Here is an 18,530-nt window from a genome sequence, read left to right as displayed (position 1 = left end):
CCTTGTTCACTATGCTTCTTGCATTAAAGTACACGCATTTCAGAGAATGACCCTCACATATATTCCCTATTCTACCTTTTACCTTAACCTCCATCCTTCCTTTGTCACCTTTATCATTCTTAACTAGGTGGCCATGCACCCTAGACCCTACTCGCAAACTCTGCTCCCCACCCCCCTGCCAAACTAGTTTAAACCCTCCCCCACAGCTCTAGCAAATCTGCTTGCCGGGATATTGGTCCCCCTCCAGTTCAAGTAGAGTCCGTCCCTTTTGTACAGATCCGACTTTCCCCAGAAGAGATCCCAATGATCCAAAAATCTTATCCCCTGCCCCCTGCACCAGCTCTTTAGCCATGCATTCATCCTCGACATCCTCCTATTACTACCCTCTCTAGCGCGTGGCACCGGCAGCAATCCAGAGATTACTACCTTAGAGGTCCTGTTTTTTAACTTCCTGCCTAATTCTATGTATTCCTGTTTCAAGTCCTCATCCCCACTTTTAACTAAATCATTGGTCCCCACATGGACCACGACTTCTGGCTGCTCACCTTCCCCTTGCAGAATTCTGTGAACTCGATCAGAGACATCCCTGACACTAACACCAGGGAGGCAACAGACCAACCTAGATCCCCGATCTCTCTGTCCCTATCTGTCCCTCTGACAAGTGAGTCCCCAACCACAATTACCCTGTTCTTATCCCTCCTTCCCTTCTGAGCCTCAGGGGCAGCCCCTGTGCCAGAGACCTGACCCCCACAACTTGTCCCTGGTAGGCTGTTCCCCCCAGCAGTATCCAATGCTGAATACATGTTGCTGAGGGGCACTTCCACAAGGGTACTCTGCACTGGCACTCTCCCTCCTTTCCTTACATTCACCCAATTCCCTGACTCCTGCCTTTTAGGGGTGACTGTCTCCCTGTAACTCCTCTCTATCACTGCCTCTGCTTCCCTTATGATCCTCAGTTCATCCAATTGCAACTCAAGCTCCCTAACACGGTCGCTCATGAGTTGCAATTGGATGCACCTTTTGCAGGTGTAGTCATCAGGAACAGCTGTGGTGTCTCTGACTTCCCACATCCCACAATTGGAGCATTTGACTACCCCAGCTGACTCCATTACCTCCCTTCTCAATGTATATAGGTTATTTAAAAAGAAAAATTGTAGGGAATCAAGGTCTAATGAAAATGAGGAACCTAAGGTAATAAATAGAAGTACGGTAAAACCCCTGTTATCCGGAAATCAAGTAACCAGAAGCCTCGAGGAACCAGCAAAAAAAATCGTAGAAAAGAAATAATGTTTTTTTTAAAAGTTAAGTTTACTTCATCACCAACATCGAAGTACTCGAGCAGGCAGAGTCCGCAAGCATCGAATCCACGCTGCTGAAGACTCAACTGCACTGGGTGGGTCACGTCTCCAGAATAGAGGACCATCGCCTTCCCAAGATCGTGTTCTATGGCGAGCTCTCCACTGCCCACCGAGACAGAGGTGCACCAAAGAAGAGGTACAAGGACTGCCTAAAGAAATCTCTTGGTGCCTGCCACATTGACCACCGCCAGTGGGCTGATCTCGCCTCCAACCGTGCATCTTGGCGCCTCACAGTTCGGCGGGCAGCAACCTCTTTTGAAGAAGACCGCAGAGCCCACCTCACTGACAAAAGGCAAAGGAGGAAAAACCCAACACCCAACCCCAACCAACCAATTTTCACCTTGCAACCGCTGCAACCGTGCCTGCCTGTCCTGCATCGGACTTGTCAGCCACAAACGAGCCTGCATCAGACGTGGACATACCCCTCCATAAATCTTCGTCCGCGAAGCCAAGCCAATGAAAGTTTAAAATTGGCGTGCTTTTCCGTTAGTTTGCTATTCACGCAACACAATCTCAGGCAACCGGAAAATACACTTATCCAGAATCCACAGGAGTTTCACTATACTTAAAATGAACATTTGTAAATTTACTGAACCTGTGGCCTATGTTGTCAGGTTTTAAGAGGTGGCTCTGGGGAAGGTGAATAATTTCACACAAGGGAATAACAAAAGCATTCTGTTTCGCTTCCATGTTCTTCTGTGGAAGTAAAAATTAACCATGTATATAGAAAGGCCTATTCAACACTGGCTTCACTGTTAAAACTTCATGATCAAAAGTCTATTAATATTATATCCTGGAAATGCAGGTTTCTGGGGTTGTGCCATATCTTCAAAACTAAGAAAATGAAGTAGTAATTTTTCAAGAGCTAAAGGATCAAAATGATCTGGTACATCAAGATATGTAAGAATATGCAGTCATTAAGATTTTTTTTTAAAGTCTATTGAAAGTGTTATTTTAAATCAATCCTTTAATTTGTGTAACTTGTGTGAAACCACAAATGAATCCATTTATCAAGTCTCCCAATTCTGTCTTAACTAACAAATGATATGTTAATTCCATAACATTTAAAAATGTTTTGTCAATGATTATTTAGAGAAAATAATAGTTTATGTTCCTCGTTTTCTCCCTAACTGAGAAGATCAAAAAAGGTAGGTGTGATAGTACACCAATGTGTATATGTACAGATGGTAGTGTAGGATGACTGTGATTGGCTGAGAGTGTAGCCACGCCTACTGGCAGGTCTTAAAGGATTGCTCCTAGCCAGACCAGGTCATTCTGGACTGGTCGACATACTTGTGATATGCTCCAGTCTTTTAGTTAATAAAAGCCTTGGTTTGGATCAACAAGTCTTTGGTTCTTTCAACGCGCTCTTCAGTAGTGTAGTGGATATTGTCTTGAACTAATTTACTAAAAACATGAATACTTTGAAGAAGGGCTCAGGCCCAAAATCTTTTTTCTTCTTTACTTCCTATGGATACTGCATGATCTGCTGAGTACCTCCAGCATTTCTGTGTTTTTATTACTAAAAGCTGTTGATGTCTCTGCAGAGAAGGCTGATCCAAATGTTTAAAGCACCTGGGATCTAAGGTGAGCTAGCTAATTAGATTCAAAATGAGCTTGGTGCTAGAAAGCAAAGGGTGTTGGTCGAATGTTGCTTATCTGATTTGGGCATCTGTGACCGGTGGTGTAATGCAGGATAAGGGCTGAGGCCTTAGTTGATTGTGATACATATCAATGAACTTGGATGCAAATATAGGAGGTATGATTAATACATTTGCAGATGATGCAAAACTTACTGTCCTGATTAGCAAGAAAGGTTTATCAACAGCTACAGCAGAATAGAGATCAGATGTGAAGTTGGTCAAATCATTTAACAGAATTTAATCTGACAAGTTTGAGGTAATGCATAATGGTAATCAAGTAAGGAAAAGACATGTACAGTAAATATTGATGCACTGGAGAAAATTATCAAGCAGAATGGCTTGAGGTTCAAGTCCACAATTCCCTGAAAGTGACAGCACCAATAGAAGTTAAGAAGGCATATAGCATACTTGCATTAATAGTTCAGGGTATAGAATATAAAAGTTGGGTTGCTCTGTTGCCACATTACAAAACATTGCTTAGACTACACGGTGCAGCCATTCTCCTTCTGGACAACAGTACAGTACATTTAAGGGCGGGGAGGGGAGGTGCACAGACTGAAATCAAAATACTTTTGATGTTTTTTATGTAGATAAGTACAGATGAAACCAACCTGATTTCTTCACAGAGAAGGGAGTCCATAAAATTTGAGTGGACCATAGCCAGAAAATGGTTGAGGATGGCTGCAGTTCTGGTCACCGCATTATAGGAAGGATGTGATGGTGATGGAGAGAGTGCAGAGGATATTTGGTAGGATAGTGCCTGGATTAGAGCACTTTAGTGATGGGGAGAGATTAAATAGGAAGAATTTTCTCCTGAACAAAGGAAACTGGGGAGTGGCTTGACAGAGGTCAATAAAATTATGAGAGACCTAAAGAGACAGAATCCTTTTCCCATGATAGGAATATCAAAAATGAGAGGAGGTAGGTTTAAGGTGGGTTAAAGGAGTTGTAAAGGGAATTTGAGTGAAACATTTTTTCACAGAGTGATTAATGTTGGAGCTCCCTGCCAGAGGAGGCAGTGGAGTCTGTCACTGCATTTAAGAAGCATCTCAATAAGCATTTAAATAAGCAGGGTATGGAAGAAAATAGACCTCATGTAGGCAAATAGATTTTTCCTGTGAATGGGCTTAAAGGTAAACATTGACATAGTGGGGTGAAGGGCCTACTCTCTCCACAACGTGATGTAAATCAGGTAATTTCCAATGCTCAACCGTGATCAATTCTGCTTACTTTAATGAGGATTATCTTGGCTGGTGATTACAATATATTATTTTCTGTCTGTTTTAACCATTTCAGTCTAGGTGATGGGTGTTCTTATCCAACTCGTCTGGTCAGTCAAGATGTAGAACAACCAAATACAATCAACCACAGTGAACCTGGCAAAAAGTAAATATGCTACTATTTTTACATTAATCTCCCTACTACTTTAATACTCTTTCAAGGCAAGTCCATTTACTAGTGCAAGTTGAATTGCTTTTGTTAGCTCAGTACTAAAATTGCAGATACATTTAAGGAAACAAATAATGAATGTACTAGCATGGATAAATACTTTTTGTAATAGTAAACTGACATGGCAGTCTTCCCTACAGCTTGTAAGAATAAGGAATGTATTAAAAGATTCTTTATTTCCCACTTTACAATATCTTCACAATGTCTTCAGTTTGAAAGTTCTGACTTTAAAAGTTTGCCTTTTTCCACTATCCTTTATAATTAGTGTTTGCTTTTGAAAAAGCTTCTTTAGTTCAATTATAGCTGACCAATTTAATTATTCTGCAAGGACATAACTGCCAAATATAGTGTGTGCTTAATCTTTTTTATTGTTTCACCAAGTCTTTTGATTTGAGTGTAGATTTTAATCCCCAAATTTGAAATAGGGTCACATTTTAAAAATCTGAATGAGAACATAACATATTTCATCTCCATTTTAAGGAAGCAACAAGGGAGAATGCTATTTTAGATCTAGAATTGTGCAATGAGATAGGTAAAAATAACGATCTAGTATTTAGGGATCCTCTTGGAAAAAGCAATCCTAGTATGATTGAAATTTCTCATACAGATGGAAGGTGCAATAGTTAGATTTAAAACTAGTATATTATGTGTGAACAGGGAAGACTACAACAGGATGAGGGAGGAATTGGTCAGCATGATCGGGGAGCACAGGCTAATTAGCATAACAGTTGAGGAACAGTGGAAGACTTTCAAAGAGATTTTTCACAGTGCTCAACAAAAATATATTCCTGTTGAAAATAAGGGCAGTGAGAGAGGGAAGAGTCAGCCTTTGTTAACTAAGAAAATAAAGGAAAGTATAAAATTAAAAGCTCATGTGTGCAAAGTGGCCAAGAGTAATGAGAAACTAAAGGATTGGGAAAACTTTAAAAGGCAACAAAGGAGAACTAAGCAGGAAGTAAGGAAAGGGAAGAAGGGTTATGAAGGTGAATTAGGAAGAGGGTGGCTAGAGTCAACATGAGTCTCTTGGAAGATGAGAAAGGAAGATTGATATTGAGTAATGAGGAAATGACCGAGTCACTGAACAAATATTTTGTGTCATTCTTCATGGTGGAAGACCAATCCGGCATGCCAAAGAGTGGTGATAGGAATGCGAAGGGAGGTGAGGGTCTCAATAAAATAATTGTTACAAAAGAGAGAGTGGTGAGCAAACTAATGAGACTAAAAGTGAACAAATCCCCTGGTCCTGATGGGATGTGTCTGAGGGTACTGAAGGAAATGGCATGAGTTATAGTCGATGCGTTGGTAGTTATTTACCAAAATTCTCTGGATTCTGGGTAGGTCCCGGCAAATTGGAAGACAGCACATGTCATACCACTTTTTTAAAAGGGATCTAGGCAGAAGACAGGTAACAATCGGTCAGTTAAGTTAATGTCTGTAGTCGGGAAAATGCTTGAAGTTATCATTAATGATGAAATAATTAGACATTTAGAACAAAGGGATTCCAGCAGGCAGACACAGGATGGATTCAGAAAGGGCAGGTATTGTTTGACAAACTTGCTGGAGTTCTTTGAGGATATAATGGGTGCGGTAGATAGAGGGGAACAGGTTGATGTTGTATGTTTGGATTTCCAAAAGGCATTTGATAAGGTGCCACACAAGAGACTTAACAGTAAGATGCAGATGAATGGATTTGGGGAAGTATATTGGCATGAATTGAAGATTGGTTAACTGACAGAAGGAGGTGAGTCAGGATAAATAGATGTTTTTCTGAGTGGCAGACAATGGTAAGTAGGGTCCCACAGGGTCGGTTCTGGGCCCACAGCTGTTAACCATTCATTTTCATTGATGATTTGGAAGAGGGGACAGAGTGTAGTGTACACAAGTTGCGGATGATAATAAATTGAGTGGAAAAGCAAATTGTACACAGAGGATATGGAGAGGCTATATAAGGATATAGTAAAGTTAGGTGAGTGGGCAAAGGTCTGGCAGATGGAGTACAATGTTAGTAAATGCGAAATTATCCACTTTGATAGGAAAAATAGAAAAGCAGATTATTATTTAAATAGTGAAAACCTGCAGCATGGTGTAGTGCAGAAGGACTTGGGAGTGCTTGTGCATGAATCGCAAAAAGTTAGGTCGCAGGTACAACAGGTTATTAAGAAAGCAAATGGAATGTTTGCTTTCATTGCTAGAGAAATTGAATTCAAGAGCAGGGAGGTCATGCTGCAACTGTACAAGGTACTGGTGAGGCCACACCTGAGTACGGTGTGTAGTTCTGGTCTCCGTAGGAACAGGAGTAGGCCAAAAATGGCCCATTGAGCCTGCTCCGCCATTCAATACGATCGTGGCTGATCTAATTTATGACCTAATTCCACCTACCTGCCTTCTCCCCATATCCCCCAATTCCTCTATCATGTAAAAATTTATCTAACCGAATTTTAAATATGTTTAATGAAGCAGCCTCAACCACTTCCCTGGTTAGAGAATTCCAAACATTCACTACTCTCTGGGAAAAACTATTTTTCCTCATCTCTGGCTTAAATCTACTCCCCTGAATCTTGAAACTGTGTCCTCTGGTTTTAGTTTCCCCGGGCAGCTCAAAAAACCTTCCCACATCTATCCTATCCATACCCTTCATAATCCTATATGTTTCTATAAGATCTCCTCTCATTCTTCTAAACTCGAGCGAATACAATCCTAGACGATTTAATCTTTCATCATAAGTCAACCCCTTCATCCCAAGGATCAACCTAGTAAACCTCCTCTGGACCGTCTCCAAAGCCAGTATATCCTTCCTCAAATATGGAGACCAGAACTGGACACAGTACTCCAGGTACAGTCTCACCAGTACCTGGTACAGTTGCAACATTACCTCCCTACTCCTGAATTCAATTTCTCTAGCGATGAAGGCCAACATTCCATTTGCCTTCTTAATAACCTGCTGCACCTGCAACCTAACTTTTTGCGATTCATGTACAAGCACTCCCAAGTCCCCCTGAACAACAGCGTGCTGTAGTTTTTCACCCTTTAAATAATATTCACCTCTTTTATTTTTCTTGCCAAAGTGGATAACCTCACCCTTACTAACATTGTACTCCATCTGCCAGACCTTTGTCCATTCATCCAGCTTAACTATATTCCTCTGCAGACTCTCCACATCCTCATTACAATTTGCTCTTCCACTCAATTTAGTATCATCCGCAAACTTGGCTACACCATATTTTGTCCCCTCCTCCAAGTCATCAATGTAAATGATGAACAGTTGTGGGCCTAACACTGACCCCTGCGGCACCCCACTTACCACTCTCTGCCAAACTGAAAAACTCCCATTTATCCTGACTCTCTGCCTCCTGTCAGACAACCAATTTTCAATCCAGGCCAATATACTTCCCCGGACTCCACTTTCCTGTAACTTACTGATAAGTCTCTTGTGCAGCACCTTATCAAACGCTTTCTGGAAATCCAAATATACAACATCTACCTGTTCCCCCCTATCCACTGCACCCATTATATCCTCACTCTAATTCAGAAGAGTAAGAGGAGATCATATAGGAAAATATAAAATTATGAAAGGGATAGATAAGGTAGAGGCAGGAAAAAAGTTTTCACTGGTAGGAGAGACCAGAACTAGGGCACACAGCTTCAAGATTCAGGCGAGTAGATTTAAGACCGAGATGAGGAGAAAATTGTTTTTCCCAGAGAGTAGTGAATCTGTGGAATTCTCTACCCAGGGAAGTGGTTGAGGCTACTTCATTAAACTTATTTAAGGTTCATTTAGATAGATTTTAACATAAAAAAGGAATCAAGGGATATGAGGAAAAGGTAGATCAGCCATGATCTTATCGAATGGTGGAGCTGGCTGGATGGCCGACTACTGCTCCCATTTCTTATGCTCGAATGTTCTTTTAAAAACTTTACACAGTTAGGACCTATTGTTCTTACAGGGAGCAGATTGGCAACTCCTATATAAGATCACACTTGGGAAAGGATAAGCAGGGCCTTTGTTTGAATCGCCCAATCCCATGTGTGGACTCTGAGCATTGGGTATTCCTGTTTTGGATCCTCCCTGCTCAGTGAGAGAGAAAAAAGTTGTAGAGAAAAGGAAGCAAGAGAAAAAATGAGAGTGATGCAAGGGAAGAAACACCTGAATTCCTGCCACTTTCTCTCATCTCTCCCTCCCCTCAACTGTTCCAACATCTTTCCTTCCCATCCACTCCTCCCTACTACATACTCACATTATTTCACAGCCCCACTCATTCCCCTTCTGCCCAATCCAACCTATTTCTTCCACTTCCTCAGCTTGATAATAGCAGTTAAATACACTGGAAATGTCTGTATTTCAAATCTTCAGTAAAAAGTAGTTAACACTTTCTTAAAGCATAAAAATAAAAGTTTGTGAAATGTCAGTAAAAATGTTCATCCCAGCAGTATCCAACCAAACAGCATCAATATTGACCTCCGATTTCTATTAACTTCCCTTCCCTCTTTCAGAGAGCTACCCTTCTAAGCCCTCTGCCCTCTCCCTGTCACTTCTCGGGTTACTCCTCTTTTACTCTCTCACCTGTACACACTGATTACCTCTTATCTGTTCTCCCCGGCCCACTCTATTTGACCTTTTTATTCAGGTATCTGCTTGATTTTCAACTCTCCTGAAGAAGGGTTGAGATCCAAAGCATTGACTGCCATTGATTTTACATGGATGTGGTGTGACCAGCTGAGGTTCTCCAACACTTTTGTGCACTACAGTGAAAAATGTAACATTTTCAATTTTTGGGAACATCATTCATTGCCTCAAGTTTTGTAAATTCACCATCCCTCTAAATCCCATGTGCTGACTTCACCCCTATATTAGTAGTCATGATTTTAGCTGCTCAGGCCCAGTCTCTGCAATTACTCCTTAAACATGCTTATTAAATATAAATTCTCCTGCTCTAACATCTCCTCCAACTTTGATCTCTTTAGCCGCTTTCAGGTGACCAGAATACCCCAATGTAAAGCCCGAATGCGGCTGTTGGGAGGTCACCTGAAAGCAAAGAATCCTGACCCAAGGAATACTTACCCAACCCTCCTCGAATAGGTGTATTCTCCACTTCCGAGCACTCCCCCTAGGCACCTAAAAGCAGCGGGACTGGCCACAGTCGACAGGAGCCGGCGTTTGCCCCGTGGTGCCTCTCCCTGCTGCAGACCTCTTGGGTGCCAGAACAGCGCCTTCAGCACTGCCACCTGAGTGTCGCTTCGCACACACCCGCAGCCAGCTTCAGAGCCGCATTCTCCCAGCTATTCCACTTGAAAGTGGCTTCAGTCTGATTATACTCCCTTGAAACAGTGTGAGATATTTTGTGTAAAAGTATTTGCTTTACTAATGGAAGGATTGTAATTAGTATTACCATTCTTTGTCACAGCATTACAGATGGACAGTCACTTCCTCCTCGACCATTGAGTGAATCTCAAAACCGATTGTTAGGAGGGATTGATCAGCACTGGATAGATGATGAGTCCGATGAAGACAGTTCAAAAGGTATTATGTTAGTCATTTCTGGATGTTTGTTATTCCAATTTTTACCCTAAAAAGAAGTTATCAAGTTTTTAAACAAGCCATCATCTGCACATTGGGCTTTGAAAATAAACCAACCTGTTGTGATGCTGGATATATTCTGCTAAAACACTGACCTAATTTTAGAGATCTAACTTTGTTTCAGGCTTAAACTATTTATGAAATTTAAAAGAAATGAAAATGCTTGAAACATTCATATTGTTCATATCTTTCTCTCTCTCTCTTTCTCCCAATTCTGATGAAGGATCCACACTTAAAATAGTAGCTGTTTCTCTTTCCACAGATTTTGAGCATTTTTTATTTCAGATTTCCATCATTTGCAGTTTTTGATTTTCTTTTCAATTACTTTTACTTAGTATATTAAATTCATCCAATATGCAAGTTTACACAGGCTTAAAATGTTAATTTTTTGTTATACTTTTAAAATGTTGTGCCCTTTCATTATCCCGAGAGCACTTGTTCTTCATTATGATGTTTTATCTTTGTAACGTAACAAGTTTTATTGGAATACTAATGTCTATCAGATTTCATTTCAAGAGGTCCTTTTAAGCTGCAGCACCCAGTTAGCCCTTCTGGGACTCGGGTGCAATTAGTGGGGCAAAGGTGCATCCAGCACCTTTTAAGCTGAGGTGGGGGAAATAGCCCCAGTAAATTGCCAACCAGGCGATTTAAGGGGGATCCCGCCCCCATGATGACACTGTAAGTGACGCGTCACACAAACTAGTCTCCCCACCAGCTGTCAGCATTATTCGTGCTTCCCTCTGTCCCTGAGGCAGTCAGCCCTACTCCCACTGATAATGGCACCCCCACCATCCCCCCCATGGCATCAACCTCTTCCCCCCCCCCCCCATGGCAGCGACCTCACTCCCCCCAATTGTGGCCCCAGTTACTCCCCCTCACAGCAGCGACCTCTCCCACCACGCCCCCCCTTTCCATTCTGGCCCCTGGCAGCAACCCCTCTCTGCCCCCAATCTGCAGACACTTCAGCCGGGGTTTCCCTGTGAAGCCAGCACGCAAGTGCTGATGTCACAGAAGTAACCGGGTCGTCCATTTTGCTGTTCAAGATGCCAGTGGACGCATCCTGGGTAAGTTTAACTGGGTTCCCTGACTATCTCCGAGGTAGGGCAGGGACCTGGTTGTCTTTGGACGACGCTGACTAGGTCGGACCCTTTCTAGCTGCCTTGTGAGTCGGGCGCTAACTGGGCAAATTGCCCAGTTAACCCCATTTTACAAGGCAGCTTGAAAGCGCCTAAGGATTCTAATCAGTAGGACAATCTTAAAAATTATGCATAGAAATACTTAGATGTTACAACATTGCTACTTCAGCCAAACTATTTCTATTAGTTTATTTTTCCCTCCATGTAACTACATTTTCCTACTGTGTTTCTAGAACTCTCTTCTTCCTTTGTGCACTTAACCACTTTAATCTTCAATGAAAAATGAATTCTGCCTGTACCATTAATGCTGGAAATTAGTTTCATGGATAGGAAAGGTTTATTAATAGGATACAGGCTTAATGTAGACAAATAGGACTCGTTTGGGTAGACCACTTGGCTGACATGAATAAGAGGGTCTGAAATTCTGATTCTTTGACATTTAATCTTATGGATGTTTGTTCATGACATAATTTTTTCCCCCAGCCACCCCATTAACATTCTCTGAATCTTCTCCCACTAAGTTCCCTTGCTTTACCAAAACATTGAGCTTACTTCCAATAGACTAAATTGTTATAATGTAATTCAAAAGCTTTTCCTCTAATCCACAATTAATGAGGGGAATGAATGGTCAATATATTGAAGGTCATTTAAATGAGTATTAGTTTCATGGAGAAGGGATACAATTGTGTTCCCAAATGTTTTAACAATGATATTTTGGGTTGCAGTTCTGGAAGAAAGCTGATAATAGCACAGGTGAAACAAGGCACCTATAGCCTGACTGAACAAGACAAAGCTGGATCCTTCTTAACCAAATAGATTGTGGGTTTAATATAGCAAACACTGGAAAACAAAAGGAAAAATTAGGATGAATTTAAATGAAAGGTCATGGAAATATAGATATATAGTGAAAAAGAAAGATTGTTCAGCCTCTCCCCTACTTATGGTCTATGCAACTTACGGCCATCTGTACATACGACCGGGAAAAAAAAAAACTATAAATTTTAATAAATAAAGAAAAAAATTTCACTTGGTTGTACATCCGCCAGTGATCATGACCGTTAGACGATATCCCAGTACATCATAGGATCACTCTCAATTCTCAGGATAAAAGAATGCTGTACAAGTACAGTAGGCTGTCAGGAGAGTGTGGAGCAGTGGGATCAGCATGGGGACTGATCAAGGGCTGTCAGGAGAGCACAGGGCAATGGGATCAGGGTGGGGAATGGTAGTGGGCTGTCAGGAGAGTGCAGGGCAGTGGGATCAGTGTGGGGATCGATATCGTGAAGACTACAAACCATGCTAACATTCATTCGACTTCGTCCATTTCGAGATCTGATCAGTCAGTCAGAACAGAACTTGGATGTACGTTGGGGAATGGCTATATTTAGATGTGGTCTGAAGAGCTTTAAATTTTATATAAAGTCTGTTGTTAAAATCAAATAAGGTCTAACACTTATAATTGATTTTCAGAGTTGGGGGTGTTGTTTGGCAGTAACTAATATTTACCAAGATAAGAGTGCTTTTTGGGACTTTAAGGGAAGTCCATAGCAAATTAGTTTCTACTTTCTTACAATTACTGCAGTTTCATGCTTTTCAAAGAGTGTAAACATTAACACAGTAAGCATGGCATTTTGGTGAATCAGCTTTTGGATTTTCATATTTTAATAGAATTGCAGTAATAATGAGCATCATTAAGCATTGCTGATATTTATATATTAGATCACTAACAATTGTGAGTATTTGTCTCCAAAAAGTGGAAGAAACTGTTTGGAATTTAAGCGTTACTGCCACCCTGAACATTTACAGCTAGTCCAAGTTTCTGATTCCAAATATAATGTGCATTATTACCCTCTCTTTAGGCCCTGACCTCCAGCCTCACTGATATCTGTCCATCTTGGTCTTAATTATTTGCTTCAGCCTTTGCAAGCTTGCAATCCCATACATATTTGAGGAATGCTGTGTTATAATCAACTGCACATGCTTTGTTTCATATTCCCAAAGGGTTCTTCCCACTTTGACCCATTTTAAAATGGTTTGAGACCTACAATTTTAAGTTTGTTGGACAGCCTCAGCAGGATTTCAGAAGGTAGTTTTTAAAAAGCCAACTGAAGGCAACAAAAAACAATAAGGGGAGAACAGATGAAATATTAAAGTAAGCTAGCCAACACTATAAAAGAGAATGCCAAAATATTTTCAGATATATAAAGAGTAAAAGGGAGGCAAAAGTGGACATTTGGTCTACTGGAGAAGTGGTTCTGTAGAACAAAGAAATTGCAGATGAACTGAATGGGTATTTTGCATCAGTCTTCACAATGGAAGACATCAGTGGCCTGCCAGAAATTCTAGAAAATCAGGGGGCAGAAGTGAATGTCATTGCTATTACTAAGGAGAGGGTGCTTGGGAAGATGATGGTGGATAAGTCACCTGAACCTCAAGGGGTTCTGAAAGAGATAGCTGAAGTGATCGTGAATGCATGAGAAGTGGCCTGTCAGGCATGGTTCTGGGGACTAGAAAATTGCAAATGTCACTCCACTCTTTAAGAAGGGAGAGAGGCAAAAGACAGGAAATTATAGGCAAGTTTGCCTAACTTCAGGGCTTAGTCAGATTCTAGAGTTTAGTATTAAGGATGAGGTTTAGTGGTACGTTGAAGCACAAGATAGGCTGAAGTAATAGGTTTCCTCTCGGGGAGATCTTGTCTGGCAAATTTGTTGAATCAGAATCAGGTTTATTATGAACGTCATAAAATGTATTGTTTTGGGGCAGCATCACAGGTGCATGAGGGTTTATTTAAGGAAGTAATGAGCAGGACAAAGAAAGAATAGTTGGTGAATGGTATTTACTTGGATTTTCAGAAGGCATTCGACAAGGTGCTGTACATGATGCAGCTTAAACAAGATGGGAGCCCAAAAGGTACTAGCATGGATAGAAATTTACTGACTGGTATCAGGCGAAGAGTTGGAATAAAGGGAGCTGGTGATGAGTGGTGTATCGCAGGGATCGGTGTTGGGTCTGCTGCTTTTCACACTGTATGTAAATGATTTAGATGATGGAATTGATGGCTTATAGCCAAGTTTGTGGATAACGTGAAGATAGGTGGAAGGGTGGGTTATATTGAGGAAGAAGGGAGTCTGCAGAGGGACTTGGATAGGTTGGGAGAAGGGGCAAACATAATAGTGTAGGGACGTGTATGGGCATGCACTTTGTTAGAAAGAATAAAGTAATTGACTTTTCTAAGCTGGAGAAAGCATTCAGAAAGCTGTTGTCCAAAAAAAAACTTGGAGTACTACTGCAGCATTCCCAAAAGGTTAGCTTTCAGGTTGAGTTAGTAGTAAGGAGTGCAAATACAATGTTAGCATTCATTTTAATTGAATGTAAAGGCAAAGATATAATACTGGACATTGGTCAGACCACATTTGGAGTATTGTGTGCAGTTGTGGGCCACTATTTCAAGAATGATGAGCAGAGGAGGTTTATGAGAATAATGCCAAGGATGAAAGGGTTGAAGTATGAGGAGCATTTGATGATGCCAGGACATGTAAATATTGAAGTTTAGAAGGATGTGGGGTGGGGGGGGGGGGTGGGGGGGGGGGGGGAGGATCTCATCATAGTGTGGGCCTGGAGAAGATGATTTGTGGAGACTGAGGGCACAGCCTCAGAATCAAAGGACGTCACCAGAATATGAGGAGAGTTCTTTTCAGCCAAAGAATTAACTTCTTGCTGCTGAAGAGGTTGTCACTGGGTATATTTAAAGCGGAGTTTGAAATGTTCTTAATAAGTAACGGTGTCAAAGTTTATTGGGGAAAAGGCAGGAAAATGGGTTGAAAGGAAAATTGCATCAGTACTGATTCACATGGCGGAATGGCACATGGTCATTTGGATTGCTATTAACTTCATCGAGAAATTATTACTTTAAAGTTTCTGGATCTAAAGCTTAAAGTTTCTAAATGATAAGAATAGTTTTACACTCAAAATACTTTTTTTTTCTTATTTCCCCAGCATTTGGAGTTCCAAATCAAAATATTTCAATTGGCCAGGAATCTACAAAACATTCAACATAACAACGTAAAATTAGTAAGTGCTACTGGTATTAAATGTGCTAACATCAGAGTGGAAATAAGATCAATTATTTTTGGATACAATATTGTCATGATGTAATGTTTCATTATGTTAAATAGAGATTAATTACAAATTTTTGGCACTGTATGATTTTTTTTTAATTAAGCCTCGCATACTTTAAGTAAGGTAACGCCATCAAAGAGGTGAATTTCACTATTTTGTTTCCTTTTTAAACTATTGTACTCTATAAATATAAAATCTGAAATAAAAGGGTATGCAGCCACTCCAACATGATGGGAATTAAGTGGGGAAAGGAAAAATTTACTTGATTTACATTTTAGGCTAGTATCCATGTCTCTCCACAGATGCCTCCAGTACCAGATGTTGAAATTTGAATGCTGCTTGCCTCTCTAAAAATGGAAACTGTTGGGTCTGTGATACTCATGATGAACATGTGTATCAAGATTTTGTGTGCTATAAAACACTACCATGTTGAGAAATGCAATGCATTTAACATTACCATAGCTTGTTGCCTTGAGTGATAACTTTTTGTTTAGTGCCCACTGACACTGTGATGGGTGATGCAAATGTAATCTGGGCTCTGGGACAAACCACTATTCTGTACATGAACAACTCACCAGATAATGAAACTATTAATATAATTTGTATCCTTTATTACAATGGCCTTGGAGAAGGTCATCTCATTATGATTTGAAATTGACATGTCTGAAATTTGGTTATTTGATTGGCTGTTTTGATGTTTGTAATTTAACAGACAAGTTGGCTTTTACCTCTGCGTACTTCCAGGTTACAGTGTTATAGAAAAAAGGCACTGAAATAAACTATAGTTAATAATATTTTAACAAGCAATATATGAACCAGATACAATATATAGATGGGTTGCAAGATCCTAAACTCTGAAAATAATGATAAATGATTGCATTGCAGATATACCCAACTTTACAAATATTTGAATTACAAAAATTTGCTATACAAAGAAAGTCATGTTCGCTTTTACAAAAGGATTTGAATGGGTTTTTGCTTTTATGAAAATAGACTCTAATAATAGTGAATGGGTCAATTTATGCCATTGTGGCTTGTGAAAGGTTTCATCGGAATGCTCTAGTTTGTTAAAGCTGGATATACCCGTATATCAAATGCTGATGCAGGTCTGTATTTTAAACAAAAGCCAATAATCTTCAGGAGTGCTTTAAATTTATGCAAGAAATATTGAAAAACAGACTTTCTGCACTAATATATGATGTATTTGTATGTATATTGTTAATCAGAGCTGCTGTGCACCAAAGAGGCAGTTATTGTTTATGAAGCATATTTATTATTGGCTCTGAACAGTGGTGTACAAATGTGACATGGTTTTAGTTTTTTTTTTCTTTTATCAATGTTGTCAAGATTATTAGTAATCAAGATTGTAAATTGACTTTTTATATTTGGCCTATGAATTATTTTAATAATTTACATATTTCTAGTTATATGTAATTAATTACTTCTAAAAGATTATTAATATAGACCCAAATCTGAAATAGGGAAAGGTTTGTTGATTAAAATGTATTTTAACAGATATTAGAATTTTTGATTCAACTTTTCGACATGTTGAAAAATAAATGTGCACCATATGAATACTGTCATTATTAAAATACAAAAGCTGCAGTCCAAGACAAACAAACAAAATTTTAATATCAGAATTGAACTAAGAAGAGAGGCTCATTCTGATACCAAAAGGAGCCTCTGATTTGTAAATTATTTCATTTGTTGTTCATTCTAAAGTTTACCTGAATAAGTCGTTGCAGTGTCTGAATTGGAAGGTTCATAAAGGAGATGGGTGAATCAATCATGTAACATTTTTTTTGTACCATAACCACGAAGAATATATTTTATAGCCACGCTAATGTATGTTTGTGTGATTTTAATGTTGAATTTTTTTTAACCTTAATTTGTTTTTCATTAGGGTTCAAATGTACATTCTGTTGGCACAAATGTGTTACTGAAATGTTTTTGCTACAGTAAGATTTTAACATTGTATACAAATTCTGTAATAATAAGTAGAAATATAATTTGCAGCCATGAAATTTCTGACAGTATTAAGCTAATGAATAAGTGTATCCAAGAAAAAAAAATCTACAAGAATGCAATATTATCAGATCAACAGTTGTTTATCAATGGATTGTCCCAATAAAATGTTGATGCCATTTGAATATAATTTAATGTAAATTGAAATATAAACTAAATAGTGTGCATTCCATCTGGCTTTGTCAGCATCTTTTCCACCCTTTTGTGCTGATGGACAATTCAAACATCTCTCTGGGATTTGTCCTCACAATAGCCATGCTATAGTATCATTTGTTTCAGTTATTAGTATTGAAGAACATGTAACCAAATTAGAGCTGGACATAGTTGAATTACATTTTTAGTTAGAGTGACATGTATTTGAGTTGTAAAATTTATCTTTGTTCCAAAAAATAGCCAAATTAAAGCTGGCCCATATTGAGTTCAATTTCAAGTTATTAATATCCAATTGTATAAATACAACTGGACAAAACAGCAAACACGTATATAGACGTGGCATCCATATTTGCATGATTTTTATGCAGTACAGAAATAAAAATAAATATTGTTAAATAAAAAGTAGAGTCTTGCAGGGATTGTATGAGCAGTTCATCAGTCATTCAGCAGTCTCACTACCTATGGGAAGAAGCTGTTTGTCAGCCTGGTGATTCTGGCTTTGAAACTTCTGTACCTCTTTCCCTACAGGAGTAGCTGGAACATGCTATGTCCGGGGTGGTAGGGGTCCTTATCAATTTTATAAGCCCTCTTCTGACAATGATCCTGGTAGGCATGGGTAGACGCTCTGATGTAAGTTTATTGTCATTGCATGAGTACAGATGGATGCACTGAAATTCCTGCTGCCCCCAAACTGGTACACAGATACACTAACTACAAAGTATAAATAAAATGACCACCTTATGTCAAGTGTTGTACTTGTTTTTTCAAGAGCAATTTTATATGGGTTTAACACTTAACCAACTTTATTTTCCTTGAGCTGCTTCAACCAACTTACAGTGACAATGCTCATATACAACTTCTGGTTTCCCCCCCCCCCCCCCCAACCGTGTGCATTGCATGCTAAAAAATGTAGTTCTTGTATACATGCATAATAACATACCAAGATAATTAAAAAGATGAATATAAAAGGATAAATAAATAAACATTCACAGAGGCCAGTGGCATTGACCTCCACCATCACAGAGCTTTGAGTGACTAGGAATGGAAGGCATCAAATCCCACCTTCCAGTGT

At 39.6% G+C, this 18,530-nt stretch overlaps 1 protein-coding gene across 11 annotated transcripts in view; it reads left to right on the top strand.

The window, feature by feature from the left end:
* Nucleotides 1-18,205, top strand: part of zdhhc20b (zinc finger DHHC-type palmitoyltransferase 20b) — a 93,735-nt gene extending 75,530 nt beyond the window's left edge. For all 11 annotated transcript variants that reach the window (XM_069891387.1, XM_069891385.1, XM_069891383.1 and 8 more), the window contains 4 exons: nucleotides 4,298-4,387; nucleotides 9,853-9,968; nucleotides 15,158-15,232; nucleotides 15,583-18,205. In XM_069891387.1, coding sequence (XP_069747488.1) covers nucleotides 4,298-4,387; nucleotides 9,853-9,968; nucleotides 15,158-15,219 — 268 coding nt within the window. In that variant the 3' untranslated portion in view covers nucleotides 15,220-15,232; nucleotides 15,583-18,205. The remainder of the gene's footprint in view (nucleotides 1-4,297; nucleotides 4,388-9,852; nucleotides 9,969-15,157; nucleotides 15,233-15,582) is intronic.
* The last annotated feature ends 325 nt before the right edge of the window (nucleotides 18,206-18,530 follow it).

The sequence above is a fragment of the Narcine bancroftii genome, chromosome 7 (genome assembly GCF_036971445.1).
Source record: "Narcine bancroftii isolate sNarBan1 chromosome 7, sNarBan1.hap1, whole genome shotgun sequence".
In the NCBI taxonomy this organism is placed as follows: domain Eukaryota; kingdom Metazoa; phylum Chordata; class Chondrichthyes; order Torpediniformes; family Narcinidae; genus Narcine; species Narcine bancroftii.
The sequence above is the reverse complement of the archived record's forward strand: the minus strand, read 5'-3'. Positions and strand labels throughout refer to the sequence as shown.